Here is a 26,177-nt window from a genome sequence, read left to right as displayed (position 1 = left end):
TCCCTTTTTTGTGTATGATAGGCTTCACTTCTTCATACATTTACATTATAAGTTGCTGCTCAGCGGGTGAGAAATATGCTCCGATTAAGCCACGATGAGCAGGTCACACTAAGTCAAGCGGAGCTTTATCACTTAGCCCGGATTTCTTGATTCTACTTTTGTGCAATACCCCCCTGGATTCAGTGTGCGACTTCTCCTTCCTCCCTAGGTAACAATATTTTAAAACTGTTCAGTTCCCTAAAAATGTAATTCCAGACATTGTCTTGGTTGTAAATTGTTGAGAATGTGTTCAGTGTTCCGATTGTACTGAACAGTTATTTAAGAATTTTGAATGTTTTTTGTTGAATTGGATTTATTGCAAATGCAATAAATTCAATTTTATGTTTAGGCTTCTTCGAGTTCTTTTTTGTTAGAAATTTTAAGGGGTTTTATTTTGAAATGTAACACAAATCATTAAATTATAACAGTGTCATACTGTAAATATACATTCTACAGTACTGTAAAAAGTTTTATAGCAATTAACTGTGGGCTTCACGGTAGGAACAGTAAAATAATGGTATAATGCTGTACTGTATGTATGTATGTATTTTTTTTCCAGTATTATGCTGTATAATTACAGTATAATACAGGAAATGTGGCTGGCAGTAGATTACTGTAAATAACGGGGAATTTTGTTACGTTGCTGCTCTGCTGAAACCTAGGGTTCTATGCATGGGGGATTTTGTTCAGCCATACAAGAATAAACCTGAGTTCCTATCTTCGACACAGGCCAAGCTTGTACATACTACTACGTACTACAGCTGACCACATGATGGGGCCAGAGAGGAGGTGGACAGTATCTGTCACAGCTGAGAAATGTTCAGGAACCAGAGTGCTTTTATGGTTCCATGACATTAACTTCATTATTAAAAATCCCTCTAGACATCTCACATGGAACTTTGGATCTGTCTATACTGCAAGACCCATTTAGTGTGGACACATTTAACAAAGCATCTGTACTGGTCTTGGAAAGTCAAAAAGTGTGTGTGTGTGTGTGTGTGTGTTAAGGTCAGTGGGCGGGCAAGTCTGGAGATCCATTTATAGACATACTGTACGGAGTTCTAACAGGGTTAACGTGTGCCCATGTGCCAGTGAATACAGCCGCAACTTAGTGGGAGGGATAGCATGCTTTATGTTCATAACAAAAGGAAAGATTAAAATCCAAAACAGAAGCCAACTCTCCTGTCAGCAAACAGAAGCAGGAGTGACAACAACCAGTCCGCAGCATATAAATATAGATCATCTACTGTGTAGGAGTTCACCTCATAAGGTAAGTGTCTTTCAACATGTTGCATGGTTTTGATTGTAGGCGAACGAGACAGAACACACCCTGCACCGAGAAGCTAATGACTCGGGTCCTGCTGCTCTATGGCAGCGAGCTTTGGAGCTACTTCTGGGGCTGCACAGGATCGGCCACCAGTCTCCAGTATGCGATGTAACTAGTCGCAACAAAATATGTGTTAGTGTCCCTTTTGACATGGAAATGGTAATTTATGAAAAAGCATTACTGCCAAGTGTTATGTTGACAGAAAAAGGCCGAAGGATTTGACATCTTCAACTTTCGCATGTTCGTGAGAAGAGCCCATTCCAACTAAAGTGGTAATCACAACCGGGTTGAGGAAAATGTCTAATATCTCTTAAAACTATTTGTAGTAAGTAGTTTTGGAGTAATATTGATATACATTGATACAACTTTTAGACTTTGCAGTTATTGTGTCCTTTAGGGCAAGCACGCCCGCCAAAAATACCTTCCAACAGTTTGTAAACATTGATGACGTCCATTAGTTTGCACACATGGATCTCTGATGCGTCAGCTGTAAAATAGCCTATAGCTCTTCAGTGGGATTTTCTATCAGGTTCCACATGTGCTCCTTCTTTTATTTACACACATTCAAGAGGCTCGTGATTTTTCCATGCCTATGTAACCTTAGCTGAACAGCAGCCATTGTTGACCCAAGTGACAAGTCCTTACTTGTGACAAGTCCTTACTTGTCACTTGGATCAACAATAAATAGAGGTGCTAGAGCATAGAGGAGTCAGACAAGCAATTTTCATTTCTATGAGCCAGAATATTTTGTGTCTTATTGGAAACTACAGGCTCCAAGTGTATCATTGGTGAACACCCCAATAGTAAAGGCTTCTTCTCCTCCCTTTGATGAGTGAATGGTCATAATGATGAATAAAGGAAGCAGAACCGGTCCAGGATATCCAGCTGCTCCTGTGAACGCGTGCATGTGAATTCATATGCACACATCCAGCCTATCTGACTGCTGCACATGACTTTATAGTAAACATACACAGTATATACAGTGTATATTCTAATATACACTGTATATACACTAGCAGCTACAGACAGAAATCCCAAAGTGGAGACCAAAGGTGTTACAGTGTTGAAAGTTTCAGAGTTACCATGAGCCTCATTAACCAGTAGCTCTCATAAACTTTGATACATTGTGACAGAAATACAACTCATCAACATAGGAAAAACAAGTGCAATGATTGAGTATATTCCAGTCACACGCTGTCCCTGACACTTCCTCCAGCCGTCCTAAAGGGGAACCTGCAGCGTCACAGCAGTAGCGTAGGGTCACTGACCAATCGTTGATGTTTGATCGGTTGGGAGTGAGTGTGTGTGAATGGGGGGGAGGGAGAGAGAGATAAAAAGAGGGAGGCTGATACTTCTGTGGTATACTGGACTCGTTCAAACACGTGCTGTATTCAAGTTGAGTTACTGCTTTCTTCACACCAACACAAACTCACCAGTCAGTTAATCAAATATTTGCACACTCGTAGCTTAAAGGAACATCGGGTCCACTCTTTGGAAATCAACACGAACATTTGTGTGTGTGTGCACGTGGATTAGATCAGTTCATGAAAATGGATAGAGCTAGCTCATGGACCCCATGGACTCCAGCTACCGTAGAAGGTCAAGTAGAGTCAAGCTCCTCCCTGCATGGTCTCATCTTCCCTCTCCCCATGCTTACCTTCAGATTGCATGCCAGCCCACGGTGTTACTGATGAACAATGACGGTCTCAAAATAGTGACAGAATGAAAGGTACTCATCGTCTAAAAATAGAAAATAAAATGAAAATTCAAAACCAATTAAATTTTCCAGGTCGATCTTTACATGTTAGCTAAGTTTGATATAGTAGTTTGAACTATTATTTATCAAAATTGGGGTTCTTCATTTTGTACCCACAAAAATGCTGAGATCTGGGAATGTGGCAGTGTCACAAAATACGGTACAGTCCGATAGGAAAACCAAGCCACAGTAATGGGGAGTCAAACATCCTTCTGTAGACCAGCCACCAGTTTCTGCTGAAAAGCACACACAGTGTCTGCTTACAATGAGGGATTACTAACTACAAATTGTGTCCTTTAGTTCTCATCAATGATCTTATCTTCAGTGATAATACAATTTGCCCAAAATTACAAAAGTAAAAAAATGCCTTACAAATCTGCTCAGTTAATTCCAGATCTCCAGCAGCTGTGTTCTCTCTCTCCTAAACAAAGACATATCGAATCACACTCAGTTGTCCTTCTCTAACCCCACTAAGTCATAACATATTGTGGAATGGAAATATTATGCAGAGGCTGTGGTCCAAAATGAAATACCCAAACCCTTTATTGGATGTCAAGTTCGTGAACAGCAACAAAAGCCTTAAGCTTATTTTTTGTCTAGCCTGAGAGGGAAATTGAAAAACCTTTCAATTAAGAATCCCTGTGATCGCAAGACGTTCTTGAGCATATAGATATACATTTACAAAAATAGCTTCAGTTGTATGAGAGATTAGCTTCCCAAAAGCAGAATACCCTGTGGATCCTGATCTACACGTTGGAATTATTGCACATTACGATAACATTGATGTTTTCTTGTATGTCCACAGCTGTCATGGCTCCCAGCTTGGACCAAGCATTCAGGAGGAGGTGGTGGATGGCAATTACAGCCATTATAGAGAACCTTCTCTTCTCTGCTGTTCTTCTGGGCTGGGGCTCACTGCTCATCATGCTGAAGAATGAAGGCTTTTATTCCCACCTTTGCATTGGTAACACCACACTCCAATTAGCTCTTGGGTAGTGCTCTTCCAGTGAGATCATATTGGATCATTTAAAAACTGCAAGTTTACTGACTTAGAGATGTTTACATGACTCTGTGGATGCTTGAATATGGTGGTGTCTATGACTTGGTGGAGAAACACTCATGTTATGAATGGTGTTTGGGATTCTTTGAGGAGATGTCGTGAAGTCTTTATTTGATGACTGAATTCCATGACAGACCTGACAACAGCTCATTTTTCTCATCTGTTTATTCCACCTACTGCAGCATTCTGAATCAACTGGAGAGGCTTTAGAGACTTATAAGAGCAGCCTGATAACAACGAATTACTCATTTAGATTAGAAGGAACAAAAGCATGAACTCATTTTTTGAATCACTTTGAGATAGGAAGTGCCTGATTTTTGATATATTACAAAGATGAAAAAAGGCCGTCTTTGGTGTCTGCTTAATCTGTAAGTCAAGGGGCACATCCTGGTCAAAGAGAACTTTGAGATTCTTTACCGGGCCACTTGATACCAGAGCAATGCTACCCAGAGAAGATCAGAGCAATGCTATACAGAGTAGATCACCAGACAATGTATTCCAGGGTAATAAATGAGCAGTACAGTAATTCTGTTAGAGACTTCTAAACACAAGGAGGCGTCCTGGATGGCGCTTAGAGACAATGCCAGAGGCTTCCCTTTTCTGACCCAGCCATTTGCCTCTGACCTGTAACACTAACTAAGGTACCAGGGACTGTCCGGTTACTAGTGGTGTAGCTCATTAAGTTACCTAGTCTTGTGTTTGGTTTTCTACTTTCAACATTTTATCCTCCTTTGACTTGTTTTCTCAACAACGCAACTTAGAAAACGTGACTGACGACTCAAACGTGACCTCTGTGGAGGGGGGAGACTGGCGGAGTTGTGTGGAGCAGGAAGAGGTACTCAACCTCGGCTTCACCATTGGCTCGTTCCTCTTGAGTGCAGCCACTTTACCCCTGGGGATCTTGATGGACAGATATGGACCTCGCCCACTGAGGCTCATTGGCAGGTGAGATAGACAATCTGTTTGTTACCTGCTTTTCATCCAAAGATGAGAAATTAACTTTAAAAAAATCCAGCCTATGTGTCCTGACATCCTGTGTATATTTCAGTTCATGTTTTGCAGCCTCATGTGCAATGATAGCTGCCGCTGCACATGATCCCAGAGGTAAGAACTTTCCAAAGTCAAACCTTGAATTTCAGCTTAATCCAGTTACTACATTAGCACAGTATTCTCACAGAGATACAGTGATTGAATGAAGGATTTGTAGTTTCGCCATCATCCTTTATAGTAACACTGCAGCTTGGCTGTGAGGTCTGGAGACACTGAAACATCTTTAATACAAACTCCACAATAACAGTGAGCAGTCACATGAAGACACAGGCATCTAAAGTCACTTGTAGAAGAAGGAACATTGAATAGCCCAACTGAGTGCATAGTTTCTCTATATATATGTAAATAAAGCTGAACCAGTACAGTTTCCAACTTTTGTTTATTTCCATCTCTCCCCTCAGTGCTGTCTAGCCTCATATTCCTTGCTGTCTCCTTCAACGGCTTTGGAGGAATTTGTCTGACCTTCACTTCACTCACAGTATGATTCCCACTCACACACAAATGCCCACAAACTGTACATCAAACTAGATGAGAAGTGTCAAAATTTATCAAAAATTCCTCAAATGGAAAAATATTTCAACAATAAAATTCCTCCAGGCTGAAGTTCAGATGAACCATATGAACTGGCTCATGATGACGAAGAAGCAGCAGTTCTCCCAAAGCACCTTTTGCAACAATACATCAACCTAAAGGTCCCGTATTTTGCAAAGAAAGATTTCAATGCTAGGTGCCACATGAATAGTATATTATAATGACAGCACATACCAATAAGAGTTGTATTTAAACGAGTGTGAGGAAAATAATGTGTGTATTTCAAAAACATTGACATTTATCTCTTTAAACTGTGTTTATCTTTTCATGCAATCTCAATCTGGTGTTGTGTTCAGGGACATACATTTAAAATAAATAATGTCAATGCAAATTCAATTAGGATCCTTTTATCGACAAAAATGGATTAACTGTTTAGAATAATTAGCTTGTTACACAGAAATAGCTCATGTCATGAAGCGCACCACAGGGCTCTGAATCTTAATAAATATAACAGACACATGTAACATGAATTCTGTTTGGATATCCTAATATTAGAATTCTATATTATTGTATATCCTCCATATTTCCCCTCATTTTTTCAGATTGTACAACCTGCAGCTTTATTGTTCCATCTCATGAACGTCTTTCCCACTGATTTCAGTTCATTCTTAGATAATTTCCTATTTTGAATTAATGACAACTGCATTATTACATAATTTTATAATCTCTGCTGATTTAATTTTAAATGATTATAACCTCAATGTGTAAGTAAATGAGATAATCTCATCGGATTGTGTGCATTATTAATCAAGCAGAAAATAACCTAGAGTTAAGTAGATGAAGTACAAAGTCCAATACATGTACCTGCAGGCAAAAGTTCCAAGTAGCGTGTGTGTGGTTGTGACTGCTTTGATGTACATGGAATTATAAACACGTTCATCTGTGTCCGTCTGTATGAGTGTGTGTGTATGTGTGTGTGTGTGTGTGTGTCTTTGTGTGTGTGCACGCATTTTTCCAAGAAGCACATGCTGTTCCACTTGTTCTAAATTCTGATGTGGCCTATCAGCCAATCCAAAGCATCCATAGACTACACACCCTCTGACACCCACTCGCCTTGCCAATCTCCCTGTGACCTAGACCATGTCCTGGACTTGACTTCTCGAATTCTGGCGTCACTGCTGTCATTCCAGATCTGGCTTGTGTTTGTGTCTGGTGTGTATTATCTTCACAATAAGCTCTTTCATAAGAACTTGAAGTAAGCCGTGTATATTCACAGGTAACTAGTTGTAAACTCATGCCCTACTAACCTCGAAAGCCAGTTTGTACTATAATGACTGACCGGCCAGAGCCAGCTGTGTTATTTCAAAGTGTTAAATGTCTGTCTAGGCTGAGTGCAGTCAATGTTCGAACCCCACTATTTACTGTAGGTCATACCATGCGCTTCTTTCTCTGATGTTGACGAATGTGCTCACAGAAGCCATAAATGCTACAGTTATGAATATAAAAAGACAACTAATTCAAATTTAAAGAAAGTGAAATTCTACTTGCCGAATGTACTGATGTGAATGCCATTTCATAAGAACATTTTGGCCATTCACAGAAGTATTGGACAGATAAAAAAAATCCTGTCTGCATTACTTATTCTATAATTAAAAAGTCAGAGGATTGACATTTTGTTTTAGAATTGAAGGCATTGAGTTTTTGTCCCTTGGCGGAAAGCTTGGATGATGATACGATGTCGTTGCAATAGGCAACATTTATATTTATGTGATCTAGCAGCCGGTGTGTGTGAGTCTGTTTCTGATTAATAGTTGCCTGCAAATTTTGTTTTTATTGCGTAATGTGTGTGATAGTGTGTCTGTTTAACTGCCTGTGTTGGCTGGTGATGAAGTGGCACCCTTCTTGTATTTCCTTTGCACCTCCTTTAGGGGACGCGCACTCCTATTTGGGATGGCTGGTACAATGGTTTTAAAAGTGTATTTGAATCGCTGAGACTATACATTAGTTTAGTTACTCATAACAGTATTGCAGGCACTGATTAATGTTCCTATATCTTGTCTGTTTAGTATATGTTCACTACAGAAGTGTCTAGAAGTCAGAGGTCTCCGAGTAGCTGATTAATAGATTTAGCAGCAGCTTACTGGTGAGGATGGTGGTTCATATCTTACTCTGGTATTACAGAAGTCATATAATTCTCTCTTTCATCTCTCTCTCCCTGTCTTCTAGCTGCCTAACATGTTCGGGAATGTACGATCAACTATCCTCTCCCTGATGATCGGCTCTTACGCTTCTTCAGCCGTCACCTTTCCTGGTGTCAAGGTACACACACGCCCTACACACAGGACACAAGAAAAAAAGAGAAGAAATATGAAAAATAAGAGAAGGTGGAAGGACAAATGAAAAACAGTGAAGAAGTACTTTTTTATTTTAATCTTGACTTTATAATATGTTTTCTGGTGCCTCATTCCTCATCTGTTTCTCTTCTTTTCTTACCTGTCCTCCCCTCAAATCCTCCAGTTGATTTATGACCTTGGTGTGTCCTTCCGCATCATCATGTGGGTTTGGTCTGGTATGGCCTGCACAGTCTTCATCAACTGCTTCCTCAACTGGCCGGCTGAATCCTTCCCTCCTCCTGATGACATCAGATACACGTCAGTGCACAACCTCTAGTAACATTATTGTAGTCGCGAGAAAACACATCTTACCTCGTCACTCCCCAACCTGCGTAACTTCAGGATCTTTATAGACGGCTTCAGCTTTAAGAAAAAAGCTTTAAGAGACTGTGTGTTTGATTAAGTCAGAGCCATATCTCTAAGCCATACTTTTGCATGATCAGGTCAGTCAGTCATCCTCTAAACTGCTTATTCTTAGTGGGTTGCAGATCGCTGTGCGAGAGAAGGGGTGCACCTGGTCTCCAGCCAATCGCACGGCTGACAGGGACACACAATTCACAGGCAATTTGAGAGGCACCAATTAACCTAATCCTGCATGATTGTGGGAGGAAGCCTGAGTGCCCAGAGAAAAGCCAGCCAGGCATGCGGAGAACATGCAAAATCCACACAGGCTCCACCCGCTCGGTGGGTTTGAAATCAGGACCTTCTTGCTGTGAGGAAACAATGATAACCACCACACCACTGTGCCTCCCATGATTCAAAGGTCGCAATTTTTAAGATGCAATGCAAGGATTATTTGGGGGAAGCGTATAGCAAACTGCTAAATATGTGAGCATGTAAGATGAATCAGTCCAAGACGAGACGAAATGAGACAACTACTACAAGATGGCATGGCATGACAGGACCTACCATACACAGTGGCGCCTGCCCATCAGTAACTAACATTCACACACTGTAGTCACAGATAGAGAGAAGCAATGCTGGGGTTAAGTGTCTTTCCCAAGGACACATTGACATGCAGGTTAGCCGGGCCTGGGATCAGACCGCCAACCCTCTGATTGGAGGACGGCCGTGCTCCCTACTCACCCACAGTCACCCTAAGCTAAGAAAACTAAGAAGTTATTAATTGATGGGCCTCAAACATTACAGTAAGAATTTCCTCCATGGGGGGTTGAATTACTAGTAGTACTACTAGAATTACTACTAATATTAGTATTAGTAAAAGTCATTTTAGTATTAATACCAGTTGAAATACTAGAAGTACTAATAGAAGTACTAGCAATATTAGTAGTGGTTGTATGGAAGTAAATCTGTGTCATCGGGTTTTGAAAGAAAAACGTGATTGAATTTCTAGCATTGAATATTTATGCATTGAAATTATGTATCTGAATGTTTTTCAACGTTAAAATACTGCAAAGAATTCAACCGCAAATAAATATTCAGTGCTAGAAATTCAATTATGTTTTTCTTTCAAGACCCGATGACAGATTTACTTCCATATGGTTGTAGTACTATTTTAAAGAGCAATAAGTATTCAACGAAACAGCTTTATCCTAAGCTTCATGGTTAAATTACAGATAATCATTGCAGCTTTTATTTTGAAATGATGGTAGTGGGTGAGGGGGTGGGGGGCTGAGAGACAGATTATTTGTTATTCAAACTAAGAAGCTATTAATTGATAGGCCTCATCAAACATTACAGTAAGAATTCCCTCCATGGGAGCTTGTTTTGAAATGATGGGATTAGGGGGAGAAAAAGAGAGAAAACTGGAAAGAGGGAGGGAGAAAGAGGGTGAGGAAAGGAGAGATGTCTGTTCACAGAAAGCATAGCTGCGTAAGGTGACTTTACTAATCAGCTGTTATGGTTTAGCTGTTTGAGACAGAGTGCATCGCGCTTGTGTAAGTATCCACGGCAACGGAGCAGCTGGGGAGGGTGGGGGGTGGGTGGAGAGAAGGAGGTCATGTCAGGCTGTACTAATCAGCTAATATGGATCAGCTGTGAGTCACAGCCAGAGCCAGAGCAAGTAGCCGTGACAACGGAGCAGCTGCAGTCACTAACAAGCTTAAAGTGGCAGAGACGAACAGTGATTTACTCAGAATCCACAACTCAAACAAATGTCCCCTGGAGCAAAACTAGCCGGGTGATCCAAAAAAATAATGTGATTGTGAGAGACACAAGACTCTGCTGAACGCATGAGTGTAGTTTTCATGTCTCAACTAGCAGTTTACAACATGTACCTTCTGGGGTTTTTTTAGAAATATGTCAGCAGATTTGTATTGGAGCCAATGCGGCTTGGGACAGACTTTGTCTCACTCTCGGGCTCCTACCAAAAAGTAAATAACTGTGGGATTCCATACTCTGAGTCAGACCACCACAAGCATGGCATTGTTTTAAACCAACAATGAAGCCTGAAAAGTGAATTGATGTTGCACTGTATTTGTACAGCACTTTTTAGTCTTCTGACCGGCCAAGGTTCTTTAACACCACATTTTATGATTTTTACACCCATTCACATACACTGATAGCAGTTAACGTTAAGGACCCTGAATACTCATCCAGACAACATTTACTGTAGGTACAAGAGTCAAGTAGGAGACATCGATATGGACACTGGGGATAGAACCTTGACACTATGATTGAGGCATCGCAGTTTTCAGAGGATAATTGTAATCTACACCGGGAGATGTATTGTGTGCGTTTAGGTGTTGGCTTTTGTCAGTGGATTAATGGCTGCATGCTCGAGGACCTCTGGTAACTTGAAGTGTATGGAACACTTGCTCAGCCGTCTATGTTCTTGAGATGATGACAGGTGTAAACTATGTATCTTGTAATTTGATAACCATTAGGTAAGGGTTTGAGTTATTTCAGAACTTCTCTTTTCTCAGCAACACAAAGGTGAAGCTGAGTGGGCTCGTGATGGAGGACAAGAGGACAGGTGACAGGTACGTTGCCCGGCTGTCTGTCATGGAAGAAATGATGGGACCTAAGCAGACAGAACCTGAGCAGACAGACTCTCAAAGCACAACTAAGGGTATGAAACGTTATCATTATTATACATCCATGTTACCTTTCGTCATTGTGGAAAAGTGTGAAACAACATTTATATCATGCAGATTATGACAGCACACTCTCTGTTTTTGTACAGCTGCGTACCTGCCAGCAATGTTTCAGTTTGGTGATGTTGGGTTTCATCAAATTAAACCGAAAAGGGTGGTTGCTTTGATCAGGCAAAAAGCAAGAAAAAAACGTTTATATTGAAAATCCATAAAGTTTGGGGATTCAGAAGAGACAGATTCCTTAAAATATTGATGCAGATTTTCCAGCATGTAAAATGTAAATTACCAGTGCTAGTTGTAAAATTTACATGTTATTAATGAGTTAGATTATGGTTAACAGACACTGGGTAGCCCACTGCGTCACACAAAGATGTAAACTACAAATTTAAACAAAAGACAATTTTTTCCATTGTGTAATTTATGATTTATTTGTCGAAATACAGTTCTTGTTAAGACTTGTGTGTGAACAGCACTATTAATACATTTGACTTATTTTATTCCAGGGTGAAAGTAGTCTTTGTTTGACCCACCTACCCTACCGAGATTGGTTTATATTGTAGTCACCTGAGTTTTAAAACAAACTGGGATTTCAATTGGTTGTGAAACGGATGCCTCCTGTATGACCTGCTGTACATAGCTAAACAAGACCGTCATAGAGAAGATTGCCTTTTTCTATCATCATTCACAATAATGACGAATGATGATGATAACCATGACATGAAGGTCCCGCTCCGACTCCATTCGGACTTCAGCATTAACCAGACCCCTTCAACCGGCAGCTGGAGCAGTTAACTGCACACTTTGCAACAGTAATGATAAAATGACACCATAATCTGTTAGGGCTGCAACTAACGATTATTTTTATCAACTATTTTTCCGCTTAGTCGACTAATCTAACGATGTTTTACCAGTGTAGGAGCGTGGAAACAAACAGACATGTATTCCTTTTGGCTACAACGTGTGGCCGTATATTTCATATTTCACATCACATATTCACTTCCTGTTCCCTTTTTACCCCCCCCCCCCCACCCATGTCACTAAATGATCCGAATTCATGAGGCCCTTCAAGAGAAAGAGTTACACCCCTTTCTATTGAATGGCCTCGTGAATTTGTTTCTTTTAGTCCCCTACAATAGCAAATTAAAATGATGAATATGTTGGATTTTGAACGTTAAATGTATTTGAATAACAAGTTAATATAACATGTAATCATCATTAAAAATACATTAAATAGTACTACAACATGTAAGTACAAATATGTGTTTAAAAGTAAAGAGTGCAAATAAAGTTTAAAATTAACTTAAAATAGCTCAAGTCTATGCAGATGACGAGCATATTGAGCAGAGGAGGTTGGTGGAGTTATTTTTGGTAGGCCCAGCCAATCAGTTTCACTTGTTCAATTCATTTTATTTTGTATAGCCCAAAATCGCAAATTACAAATTTGCCTCAGAGGGCTTTACAGTCTGTACACATGCAACATCCTCTGTCCCGAAACCCTCACATTGACACACAAAAAACTCCCCAAAAAAAGAAAAAAAGACCCTTTCATGGGGAAAAAAGGGAAGAAACCTCAGGGAGAACGTCAGAGGAGGGATCCCTCTCCCGGAATTGACAGACTGCAATGGATGTCATGTGTACAGAATAAACAATGTAAAAAATGTACAATACATTCAATTCCTTTAACAGAAATGATACAAATAATTTCAAGTAGCAGGCCAAGTGTACGGCAGGGCCACCGCAGGGACAACCACCGTCAGAAAGAAGGGCTGGTCCAGGATAACCTGAGCCAGCCCTAACTATAAGCAATATCAAAAAGGAACGTTTTAAATGAGCTGACCGAGTCTGCCCCCCGGACTGAAAGTGGAAGCTGGTTCCACAAAAGAGGAGCTTGATAACTGAAGGCTCTGGCTCCCATCTCTTTAAGATAAGAAGGTGCCTCACCTGCAAGTTCCTTGTAGGTGAGGAGAAGTACCTTAAATTCTATTATTAATTCAACAGGAAGCCAGTCCAGCCAGACAGGTGGTCCTTGGCTCTTGGACAACACTTCAGATTATTCTTTTCACTCCTCAGTCAAAAATTTTGCCAGGAGCACCTGGTCGAAACAAATTGATGGGGAAATGATCCACTTCCATATTATGGCCCCAACAGAGCTCACTGTAACATTTAGAAGTTTAGAAATGCGCCTATAACCAATGCCATTATTGTGTTTTGCAACAATTAGGTTGTGAAGGTCTTGAGACAGCTCTTTGCTTATTCCCATCATGGGATGTGACTTGTGTGACACCTTGGCAATGGGACCTGTTTGTAGGCCATCATTTGGGACTGAACCAGCTGATATTAATTTGCACTGACAAGGGTCTGGATTGCTTTTTAATTACGGATAGTTTTCAGCTGTTGTCTTGGCTTTCCATACCTTTTTGCACCTCCCTTTATTCATGTGTTCAATACTTTTTCCCTGTGCCATTTAACATTATTACACATAACTTTTTTTCTGGACCTTTTGATTTTGATTTTTAATGTATGTATTGTTACCAACATCTGGTGAAAATTTCATGTCAATCGCTCCTTTGGAAATATATATACTGAGACAAATGGTAACTTAATTCACCCGCTGTATACCCCAAATAACCCTGCTAAATAACCCTGTTATTCATCCCTGCATTTCCATCATACCCGTTAAACCCCTGTGTGCTTTGCAGCACTTCAAAATGATGTGCCCAAATTTACAAATATATACACGCCCCTCCCAGTTGATGCCCCGCCCCCTACGCCACATCAGGGTCAAAAGTCTGAATGTGAATAAAAAGATCAGAACGCAAAAAAAATATCTGAAAGTGAAAGGTCTTAAATCTGAAAATATAAAATCTGCAACCGAAAAATAATATTTAATAAAAAAAATATATAGAATTGAGTCAGAACTATATTCAACCCAAAACTATTTCGTGCACTTTTTTTGTTTGGAATACATTGTTTGTACATGTTCAAGACCAAAACTTCAATTTTTCGACTTGGATTTCGCTCCTTAGAAGTTGGGCAGGGCACGTTTAAAATGTAATGCCAACTCCAGGGTTAGGTGAATAGTTGCCATCATAATTAAAAGAGGAACTGGGCATTCTGGGAATTTTCCATGGAACTGAACTCCCAGTGAATTGTTCAAATTTAACTGGAAATAATGTCTATACACATTATTTCCCTCTCCCTTTTCTTCTTCAGGCTCGGTGCCATTCCTTCATTCTGTGTGCTCTCCCATCTTCCTGTGGAGTATCATCACCATGGCAATGACCCAGTTGAGACTGATCTTCTTCATGGGTGCCATGAACAAGATGCTGGAGTTCATGGTCACCCAGGGCGACCCCAACCGTAAGAATAATAGCCTATTAGGAATATTTGTAAGTAATTGGAATTGTACTTTGTTATCATTGAAGAACAATGACAACAACAGAAATATTATCTGGTTCCCTCTTTAACAATGTACAAATGAAGAAACTGCAGGTAACATATCCAACAACACAAATTGTAACCTGATAATAGTTGTTGTTGACTTCCCTACGGCAGCCCGGCACATCCCGTCTCTCTATTGCATGAATTATGTGGACAATACAGTGATTTACCGTTAATACAGTTATTTACCGTTAGGCATGAGTTTGAAGAGTGATTTAAAGGAGCCTGGGTCAGACCAGCTGTGGTGAACGCTGACCAGATGTGTTGTTGTTTCAGCCTCAGAAGAGCTGCAGAAGGTGGTGGAGGAACAAGGTAAGATTTTAAAGCAGAGGTCACTAACTTGCGGACCGCAGTCCTGATCTGGACCCAAAAGCCGTCCCATCTGGACTCCGATCAAAAGCTAAAAAAATACTGTTTTTAAACGTGACAGTGCACTTTTCGACTGCACAGCTTTGGTTGTCTTTACCATAGATAGACTAATTGCATTCGAGTTAAACCATCCCACGTGATACCACTGATATTAGCGACATTGGAGAAAAAGACTAGTGAAACAGAAAGCGAGAGAAAGGGACGAGTGAGAAATATGAGGAACAAATGGACAGCGAAAGTAGAGCATGTAATCCATAATGGACGGACTGTTCATACTTCCCACTGCCGCACTAAACCAGTGTCTAATATGCTCAGAACCCGTTGGAACGTCATCATGAGGTGCAATGAGCTCCTCCACGTGACGAGAAGAACGGCCCTGATGCATTCAGGCCCAGGTTTAAAATCCTGGTAGGAAAAACTAGATCTTAATTCTCCCACTTACCAAAAAAGTGGAAGAGTGGATATATATATTCTATTAAACTATTCAATTGTAAAATGTGTTTAGATTTATTATTTATAATTTGCTCAGACCATCAAGTCCAAATGTGAAGGATTTTTCTGAATTGAAGAGCTTTCTTATTCATTTATTTATGTATTTTAAATGCAGCCCTACTTGTATTATTTAATTGAGAGAACATTATTAGGGCCTGAGCCGACTGAAAGTCGGGCGAAGCCCTATTGTGTTTGTAGGAATTATTATTATATTTCTGCAACTTCAATCGCACTTTTTGAGACTTTTTTTCCGCCATTTTGAATTTTGTGAAAAACACGTTTTTGCGAACTCCTCCCAGACGCTATGTCCGAATCTTACAAAACCTTCGGCAAAATGATCATTAGTTCAATGCCATCAAAAGTTAATGAAAGAATGTTGATATCTCATTTTTCATTAAAGTTATGGACCAACGAAGTTTGTAAGGGGTGTGGCCTGGGGAAAGACCTATAACTTCAAAAGTATAAGGCCTATCCTCACCAAATCTTTAGGACCTGTTCACATTGAGTCCTAGAACATCCCCAAATATTTTCAGAATATTTGAACATTAGAGAGCGCTATAGTGATTATCTGTATTTTTGCTTATCTTTTGCCATTTCCATCGTTTTTTGCATTTATAAACGAACTCCTCCGAGAGTTTAAATCCGACCGATTTCAAAATCAGGCAACTTGATCCTGACAACCGTGGGGTCAAAAGTTATTAAAATATAAAATAAAATAAATAAAACTACCTGGGCGTGATCTTGCGTCCATATTGGACAATTTTTAACAATTTTCTTCAAAATGTAAAATGTTATAACTCCAAGGAACATTGATATTTCTGGCTAGAAATGTTAATTCATGATGCTTGTGTAGGGCTATAAGTATTCCCATGCAGTAATTTTTGAAAAAGTATAGCGCCACCTATTGGCTTAGGTCAATGCAAAATGTCTATAGTTAGATGTCCATCTCCTAGCCCTTTAATCTGATCCACTTCAAATCTGTGAATTTAAGCCTTAAGCCTGTGAATATTGCTAGTTTTTGACTAACTTTGTTGCCGTGAGGACACTATCTTCGCATGAAAGTTCAAGCACATCTTCTGAGCCTTGGCAAACTCAAAAGCTCTGTGAGTGTCCTAAGTGATGACCTTTACGGACCTGATGTGGAGTTTTGGATCAAAAGGGAAAAATTGCCTCTATAGCGCCACAGGACATTTTCGAGGAAGCAGCGCCGGCACCCCGTTTGACCTACAAGTACGGTGATTTTTTAACAAATGTATTACAGGGAGACTTAAAAAAGGATTATGCTCTAAAACAAATAGGAAGTCATTTATAATTTTCTTAGTTTGAATATTACCTGTATTTTTCCAAGAGAGTTGACCGATCCTATTTCAGTGACGTGACAAAATTGTATCAGAGCAGATAGCTCTTCTGGTTAGCTCTTGGTCTGCCATGCCGGAGACCCGGGCTGATTCCCGTTTGACACAAGTTTTTTTTTCCTTTTCTTTTTACCCGCGTGTCCGGCTAATATAACAAAGGGATCCAGATTTCTCTCCTTGGTGAGGTTATTGAATTAAATTTCACACTTCACTAATATCTTACTAAGGCTCTTACGGTTTTATATATAGTTTATACAGAATACAGAAATGGATCAACAAGCAGGAAGTCTCCCCCGTAAGGCCGACCTTCCCATTGCAGAGACTGCTCGGTAATTTACTACGAAAACTTTTAGTCTTAATATTATATCAACCTAAAGAATTAAACAATATCATTTAAGAACGAACAGCTAAATAACTGCAAATAAAAAGTCCCCACAGATCGCAATCTCTGCTCTGACGGAATGGAGGTGATCCAACCTATTTAGCCGTAGACTCAGGTTCGATTCCTGAGTAAGACACTTACTGTTTCTTCTTTTTTTTTCATTTTTTGACTGTGTGTCCGGCTGACCGCTGCCCCCCCGACATGCAAGGAAAGGCGAACGCTGCTCTCAGCTTTAATTTATATTTGCAGTCACACATATATTTTCAGTTCTTTGATACGTGACATTAAACATTGTCATAAGAGTTTTAGACTGAATTTGATTTGTTAGTTGTGTGTTGATTACATGCAGATTATTCAAATAAGACAAAATGTATTTATTCATTTATACTTATAATATTATAATAGTGACATATGGTGCCCGTGGCTTTAATCTCTTTACTTCTCTCCATTCGTCTATTCATCACACCTTCCTGCCATGTCCTCCTCAGTTGGATTCTACTCATCTATCTTCGGTACGATGCAGTTACTGTGTCTCCTGACTTGTCCTTTGATTGGTTACATCATGGACTGGAGGCTGAAAGAGTGTGAAGAGGAAAATGCCAACACACAAACAGAGAAGAGGTATGCAGAGGATCCGGTGGCTTCTCTTTAGGATTAGACATCATGTGCTGTATTTATACATTTCTGCACAGCTGATCTTTTATACATTAGAAGGTTTCTTTCAAATGTTGTACGTACATTGAAACAGTTTTAAGATGTTGACCGTACAGGTCCTGTAGTGATACTTTCCTTGCCCCAAGAAACCGTTTCCTACTGTGTATCAACCCCTCTTCCTTTGATGTTCGTCCTTTTCAGCCAATCGGATCCCCCAACGAGAGACCGAAAGACACAGAAAGTGACCAATGCGATGAGAGCTTTTATATTTACCAACCTCCTATTGGTAACCTTTGGAATCATTTCCTTGATTGACAACCTGCCTTTACAGGTTAGAAGAGGTTAAAATTACAATTCCTATGAATAAACAACAATAAAGGCACCTTTTTGATGATCATTCGTGAATCTCTTCTTTGTCTTTAATTCTCTATTAGTTGGTGTCGTTTGTTCTGCATACCATAGTGAGAGGTTTTATCCACTCCTGCTGTGGAGGACTCTATGCAGCTGTGTAAGTAACACCAACATCTTTATATGGAAAATGAAATGTGAAAAAAAAGACTACTTTCTGTGCAATTCGCCTCGGCCTTACACATAGCGTGGTGGAATACAACTTTATTTGGACAGATGTAAACAGTTTTAATTACTGTTAAACTGCCTAACTGTATGAGCCCTCGGTTTAGGTTAAATCTGGATGTTTTGTTTCAAAACAATATTGTCGGTGGGTACCAATGTATTTTTAGTTTCCACATTTAGCATAATCCATATTTTTAATGGTGACCATGCTTAGTATCTTTATCAAAACCTTCTAACTTCTGTCCATTATAAGCAACTGATGACAGTACTGGCTTTATAGCAGCAACACAAAACCGGCCCAATTTGGCATCATATATACATTGCTTAAGGTTTTGTGGATTGTATAATATTTCCCTTCTTGAAAAACTTTCTTTTGAAATATTAAATAAATGGAAATATTCAACTAAAGCACAGATACCTCAAATGTTTGATTACTTACATACCGTATTTGAGTAAATGTACTGTTACACTCACCAACCTTGGGATTTGAACTTCAAATTACAATGTAACATTGAATCAAGAAATTGGAAAGACATCACTGCTTTTTTATTTTAAATCTGATGGTTGTAGATAATTATCTGTGGATTAATCTCCTTTCCTGCTTTAGGTATCCAGCCAACCACTTTGGAACACTGACGGGCATGCAGTCAATGGTCAGTGCTTTTTTCGCCTTGCTTCAGCAGCCCCTGTTCATACTGATGGTGGGACACCTAGGTGGAGATCCTTACTGGGTAGGGAGCACACACAAACACTCACAAACACACAACCAAGATTTGTGTTCTAATATGCACTGTCATGTCTCTCCTTAATACAGATCAATTTGGCCCTTCTCATCTTTTCACTGGCTGGTTTCCTGTTGCCAGGCTATCTGTTCTATCACCGTAGAAACCTGGTCAGGACAAAGGCGTGATAGGTTGGCTGCCAGCCAATCAAACAAAGTTAGCACTCCTCTAACCCAATCAGACAGTGCGACTGCTAAACGTCAAACCAAAGGGCATGTGGCAAAGATGATTCACAAGAGTGACATGATTGATTCATATTTCATTGTTCATTATTTAGTTTAATATTCTGGTGATGGAACGTCATTGAAAAATGACATGTAAGCACAAAGTGGGCATGATAGATCGAGGATTTGGATGCTGGGAAAGTGTCCAGTCCCTCAACCCTTGATCCAAGCATTAAGTGGCAAAAGACCATTAAAAGGCAAGGACCATACTATGTTCCTGCACCTTTTAGCTCACAAAGTAGCTCTATTAGCTCTATTGTGTGTGTGGTGACAGCCTTTATTCAAAGTGGAACTTTGGGTTAAACTGGGGCCCCACCCATTATCAAAAGTTATATCTCCTTTTATATGTGCTTTTCTAAGAAAATCTGTAAATATTAGCTCAAATGATCTACGCTTGTAAATCCAAAAGGTAAAGTGCTAAACATCCGCCGTGTGTGTCATTGTGTACAAAGAGGGAAACTGTTCAATGGACTGGGACAATGCACTGGAAGGGATGTTTTAGATGATACTGTGAGCAATATAATCCAGCAAACTATTATTACTACTATTAATGGCTCGAGACCAGCTCCAAACTTTATACCTGAGACTCACTTCTCTGGTGTTTGGCTCATGATCATCAAACTGATTGAACTATCCAAGCCATGCGAATTACATATTGGATTCCTTTATTTTGGTGGTGTTCCCCTTTAATGAACATTATTAATAAATAATTCAATAAAGCATACACATACTGTATTTTACAGTAATGAGCAATTTGTCATCTTGACATAGCAAGATAATCAGACATATTATAATGTCTACATAACACCATAATTAAGTAATTAAAGTCTTCAAAAAATGCCTAGGATCACACAAAAAAAGTTGCTCTAATCAATCTCCATGTTCATACTGGTTAATTAGCATTTTATATAAGGAAAACAACCTGTACAACAAAACTGTTTTTATAGTAAAAAGTGGTCTGACATAAATCAACAGGTTATTAGCACACTGTAAAAGATTACAAAGGTTAACGAGTGTTACCTGTAACATGATCTTATCTCATCTTCAACATCTTCAATTGCTTACTCGGGGTAGGATCCCAGGCAGGGGACCCGAAACCTTCCTTTCCCGGGCCATATCTACCAGCTCTGACTGGGTCTCAAGGTGCTTCTAGGCAAGTGTGGAGATCTGATCTCTCCACCTAATCCTGGGTCTTCCCTGGGGCCTCTCCCCAGTTTGCCCTGCCTGGAAAACCTCCCTAAGAAGGCGATTCTTCCTCAGCCCCCAGCTCCAGACGATACGTTTAGAAAATGAATCATTGATCTTTTGGCTTCTTGTGCCTCACACCTCAGAGGTGATGTTCCATGACCCCACAGCCAGCATCTTCCGACAAGGTCTGGTCCGTCTACACCCCTGACTGTTACTGCTACACATATTGCAGCGCACCCGAACCCATTATTTTGCCTCACAGGTGTTAGGCCCATGAGTAGGGGCGTGCTGCGTCACTTCTTTGGGCCAGGCTCCATGGGAAGCCCAGCCACCAGACGCTTGCCGTCAAGTCCCCTACCAATAGCACCAGGCTCCAGACAACGCAGCCCTCAGGTTCATGATTTGGACTGTTTGTGTTCTTTTGTGTTCTTCAGATGAACCTTTTTTATTGCATAGAAAGAGGACAGTAAAGTTACATTAAATGTGTATTAGTAAGAAGTGTCTTCAGCCAGTGTGAACAGGAGGAATGGTTACAGCAATCAGGGTTCTAATGGCCACCTCACTATTGTGAGTTTTAGGCACACTTGTAATGTTGCGGGACCTCCAAGCTTAATTAGCTGTGAGTGACATAACAATTTGTAACAAAGATGACATTTTTTTTAAATTAGAACATACATACATTTAATACATGAATGGAAAGTTAATTTAATAAATATTGAAACACACTTTTGCTTAATTCTATAGATTCAGTTTTTTTTATTCTACCATGTTACTTGGTCCAGTAAGAACAGTACCTTCGCCCCTTAATGCTAGCTGCTGTTACAAATCCTAGCTTGATATTATTCTACAATCCCAAAGCTCCTTTGCTAACTTGATGTATTTTCTATGAGTGACACTAATCCTTTAATTGGCATTTCTTAAGTCCCACTTCGACCGAACGCGTTTTTGTTTTTTTAATTTGTATTATACTCCTCTGTGTGCCAACCCAATGTCATTTGCTGCCAACATAGCCAAATAATCCCCAGGTGCTTGTCTGCTTTGTTGTAGTCTATGTTTGGAGTTAATTTGGAGTTAGCTTAGCATAAAGAACCTCATTCTTTCCCATTTAACTGTAAAAAGTCAATCAAGCAACACCTTCAAAGGTCACAAATGAATGTTATATCTTGTTTGTACTATCTGGTGAACTAATATTGTATTTCCTTTTTAAAATGTCTGGGCTTTTCTTTAGTGCTTTTTAATTAACATTCATAATTATTTATATTATTATCAAGAAGCCTGTCTCTGACATATTGCCAGTGTGAATATATGGTGCCATGACAACAGTACTTTTATAGGTTTTCTATTTGTCAAGGACAAAACACCTGGTATTTGGTGGTATTTTTATTGTATTCTATGAATGTGACTCAAAGGAATACTTTACCCCCATTATGATCATCTGAATATAAATGACTCACCCTGCATTTCCTTGAAGTCTTGAAGGATCTTTGTTTTTCTCTCATGTCTTCATGGTTAACAGACCAGTCTTCATGAAGTCAAGTAAACTAAGCTAAACTACGTTGAAATATCAGATTACAAACTTGCAGAAAACTGGTTGGGTATAATAAAGTCTCATTTAATCGAATCACATGTTGATTACCTACCAAACAAATGCATCACAACCCGTTCATGATAGAGTGTATAAACGGATTTTGAACTTTTTTTGCAACAAGGCTTCCAGTAAATCTGTGGCTAGAAAAGTACATCATTGATACCAGAAAGGTGACACTTGTTTAATGGTGCGCTTTAATGAGTGATTACATAGTATGTATAAATATGTGTGACATTGTGCATACTTTGGCAGTGCTGATGAAGTGTCTTCATTTAACAGATCAAACACACAAGTACAGAAAGACCCGTTTTTGTCAAATACTGCTAATTTGAAAGCGGATGTGGATATAATATATAAAACTCCCCCAAAAATGACAGGAAGAAAAAAAGAAAAGAAACCTTAGGTAGAACGGCAGAGGAGGGATTTCTCTCCAGGGATGGACAGAATGCTATGGATGTTATGTGTACAGAATGAGCAACGTAAATAGACTATTTTATACACACACACACACACACACAAACACAGCATGTGCACCTTAAAGTAGAATGCAATCGAATACAGAAACATTGGCCTCTTAAATGATTCTGCAGGGAATTGACATAGGCTTCAGAGAGATGCTGTGTATCGTATTGCTCTAGGATGTACTTGATGCTACCTATACTGACTGTTGTTATTTATTAAGTGATAACCAAGTTGATTCTGGTCACAGTGGAAGAGTTACTTAGTTTGATAAAGCTCCCTCTTCATCATCAAAGTATTTTCAAAAATACATAATGTAATGTCTGTTCATCATCTCGACTGACAGAAACTATTAAAATAATTGTTGAATGTAAATACTTTTTCTCAAAGTATTGTGTGTGAAATTTCCGACTTGATTTGCATTGTCGCTTTGTTTTTTGAGTGTAAAGAATTAAAAACAAAATCAAATATTAGATTAAATGTTTCTCATGTTGTTTCTGGATGCACATTATTGAAAAATGTCAATTCCCAAGGAGGCTCAAACAGTTTCCTTTTATTACCTTCATTAACATGAACTAGTGCACTGCATGTGTACAACCGTGTGGGTTTATTTCCTAACTTTGATTTTGTCTGATAAATGTCAGTTTAAGAACCGTCGATAATATCCCGCCATCCCAAGGAAACGACGCAGCTCCCGCCTGGTTTTTGGTTCAGGAAACGCTGTAATGGCTGCAATCTTGGCATCCGCAGGACAAACCTGTTCTCGACCAACCTGATGACCAAGATAGAGGACAATTCCTTTTTCAAACTCACATTTGGCGAGATTGAGTGTAAGAGACGCGTTTAGAAGATGGCTGAAAACTTCTATCAAGGTAGTCATGTGACCACCCCAGTCATTGGAATAGAATACAATATCGTCGAGATAAGCTCTGCGGTTTGTAACATACCCTAGTACCTTATTTATTATCCTTTGGAAAGTAGCAGGAGCGGGGCGGCAATGGCCTTTTTGTGTGGAGTCTGCATGTTCTCCCCGTGTCTGCGTGGGTTCTCTCCGGGTACTCCGGCTTCCTCCCACAGTCCAAAGACATGCTGTGGGGATTAGGTTGATTGGGAACTCTAAATTGCCTGTAGGTGTATGCATGTGAGTGTGAATGGTTGTTTGTCTCTGTGTTGCCCTGCGATTGGCTGGTGACCCATCTAGGGTGTACCCCTTCTCTCGCCCAAAATTGGCTGGGATAGACTCCAGCTCCCCCACGACCCTAAGTACAGGATAAGCGGTTTGAAGATGGATGGATGGATGAAGTAGCAGGAGCGTTACACATCCCGAATGGCATGACTGTGTACTAGAGTAAACTTTCAGGGGTCACAAAAGCTGAAATTGTTGAAGCATACAGGGTTAAAGGAACTTGCCAATATCCCTTTAACATGTCAAGTTGGGTTACATACGTTGCAGGACCAATTTCATGAAATGCAGTCATCAATTAAGGGTAATAGATGTGTATCCGGGACAGTTACCGCATCTTGCGGAAGTCAGTGCAGAACCGAGGACTTCTGTCAGACTTGATATCCAAGAGAGAGGGGGAACTCCAGGCACTTGGCACTGCAAAGTCATTCCGCATAAGATAGTCAACCTCTTCTTTCATGACCGCTCTCTTAACTGGATTTCCCTGATACGCGTGCTGTTTAATCGGTGTAAGCAGTACCGTTTCATCATGTTTACATGACACACTCGATTTCTTCGCCCGCGGTCCAGGGTTTGAATGACATAATTAGTTTCACTGAGCTTCCTTTCCACAACATAAGGACCAGAAAACTTTGTGGAGAGAGCAAAAATGAATTCAGCAGGACTTGCAATCTGCCGTCTCTCCAGGACTTCCAGGACTCTGAAGCAAGCTAGAAAGATTGTAGCCGACACCCCTCTCACCCCGGACAGAACCTGTTTCTGCCCCTTCCATCCGGCAGGAGGCTGAGGTCCATCAGGACTAAGACCTCCCGCCAACAGTTTCTTCCCTTTGGCAGTCGGGCTCATCAAGAGCCCAGGTCCCCCACTGACTTACTCATCACTCTCTACACTTGTAACTTTCTGTTGGCTGGTGCACTTTATTTTTATTTTTATTTTTAATTGTATCTTTATTTCTTAACTGAACTAACCCACAGCTTTAGATTACTAACCCATAGAATATATTTCATTATATTTTATTATATTATTCCTGCACTACAGTGTTTGTTGTCCATTGTCGTACTGTTTTCCGTCACGCACCAACCGCCAAGTCAAATTCCATGTGTGTATAAATGATTCCTGATTCCTGATAATGATAATAATGTTAGGATTTAACTTGACTCAAGGCAACCCATGCATTCTATTCAAGACAATATGTTTTTGGTTAAAAGAATAGATATTAAAGTCCTTGTAATAACCATTAATTAATATGTAATAAGGCCCTTGTAAGTCCCAGAAGATGCTCATTAATATTCATAAGCCTATGTAAGTGTTAATGAAGGCCATATACAGTTAATAGCATGCTACCACACATTTATAAGCATCTTTGCCATGCCTGTATTCTCTTCAATTAACTGAAGAGAAGCTGAGAAGTGGAAGCGTAGTGAGGGTAACCGGTAAGTTTAACTGCTACTAACTAGTTAGTGCAAAGTCAAACACGCATCCAGTTACTAGCTAGCTAGCTAAAGCTAGGCGCATGACTGTTGCTGCCCATTGAGTGATGGAAGCACGTTAGCAGTCACAAGTCGATCAGTGAGCAATAAAGTGACGATTTTCACAGTTTTTTTCACCTGACATGTGGCTATGATATAGGATACTTGGTTACAACAAACATGTCCTGAGAACAGAACCTATTCTATATGTATCCCCGATTATGTGGACACTGCAACGGCCTCTCCATAGCACCCACTTTATGTACACAGCTAGCACTGCAGTTGTGATCTATTTTAAATGGAACCACCACAGCAGGCTTGTTAGGATTGTCTTGGAAACAGATTCCAGCGATGCAGCACTGTAAACATAGACTCATATCTAGCATTGGATGGACGTGTTGTATGAAATGGCGAAGGGGTCTTACACAACCCCAACACTAAACATGACCTCAATTATCAGATTAACACATCTCAGACCTATTTTCAACTTAAACAAACGTGGTACACTCTGGGAGCATTTTTCTTCTATTCTAAAGCTATAGAACTACATCTTTTGACTAAACTCTCCATGAGAGAGCAGTTCTGAACTGACCCTGCAACACTTTCAACGCCCTGAAGGAACAACCAGTTTGCCTGTGTGTAGAAATGTGCATTTGCAGTTCAACTAGCACAGATTGTGTGGTTCCATCTTCAAAGTTAATATAACGTAGCACTTAAATTGTACTTATAATGGCACTTTTCTATAACATGTTTTGAAACTGCTTATTTGATGAAAATTGTACTTTCTTGTTACCTGTTCTTCTGAG

At 39.9% G+C, this 26,177-nt stretch overlaps 1 protein-coding gene across 1 annotated transcript; it reads left to right on the top strand.

Annotated features, from left to right (window-relative positions):
• Positions 1–1,099: 1,099 nt before the first annotated feature.
• slc43a1b (solute carrier family 43 member 1b) lies at positions 1,100–19,527 on the top strand. Its single transcript, XM_037472780.2, has 15 exons — positions 1,100–1,309; positions 3,928–4,086; positions 4,944–5,127; positions 5,231–5,286; positions 5,634–5,710; positions 7,990–8,082; positions 8,281–8,414; positions 11,042–11,187; positions 14,426–14,572; positions 14,930–14,965; positions 17,740–17,872; positions 18,107–18,236; positions 18,340–18,413; positions 19,086–19,209; positions 19,293–19,527. Exons 2-15 carry the CDS (start codon positions 3,933–3,935, stop codon positions 19,386–19,388), a joined length of 1,584 nt encoding a protein of 527 aa, XP_037328677.2. The 5' UTR covers positions 1,100–1,309; positions 3,928–3,932; the 3' UTR covers positions 19,389–19,527.
• The last annotated feature ends 6,650 nt before the right edge of the window (positions 19,528–26,177 follow it).

Source organism: Pungitius pungitius, chromosome 9, assembly GCF_949316345.1.
Source record: "Pungitius pungitius chromosome 9, fPunPun2.1, whole genome shotgun sequence".
NCBI lineage: Eukaryota > Metazoa > Chordata > Actinopteri > Perciformes > Gasterosteidae > Pungitius > Pungitius pungitius.
This window is presented reverse-complemented; position numbering and strand designations above follow the sequence as displayed.

Excerpts from the sequence above, each read along its gene's own strand:
- slc43a1b (XM_037472780.2), top strand. The coding sequence starts at position 3,933 with ATGGCTCCCAGCTTGGACCAAGCATTCAGGAGGAGGTGGTGGATGGCA. Across the intron at positions 17,873-18,106 it reads AACACACAAACAGAGAAGAG|CCAATCGGATCCCCCAACGA; the intron begins GTATGCAGAGGA and ends CGTCCTTTTCAG. Across the intron at positions 19,210-19,292 it reads TAGGTGGAGATCCTTACTGG|ATCAATTTGGCCCTTCTCAT; the intron begins GTAGGGAGCACA and ends TCCTTAATACAG.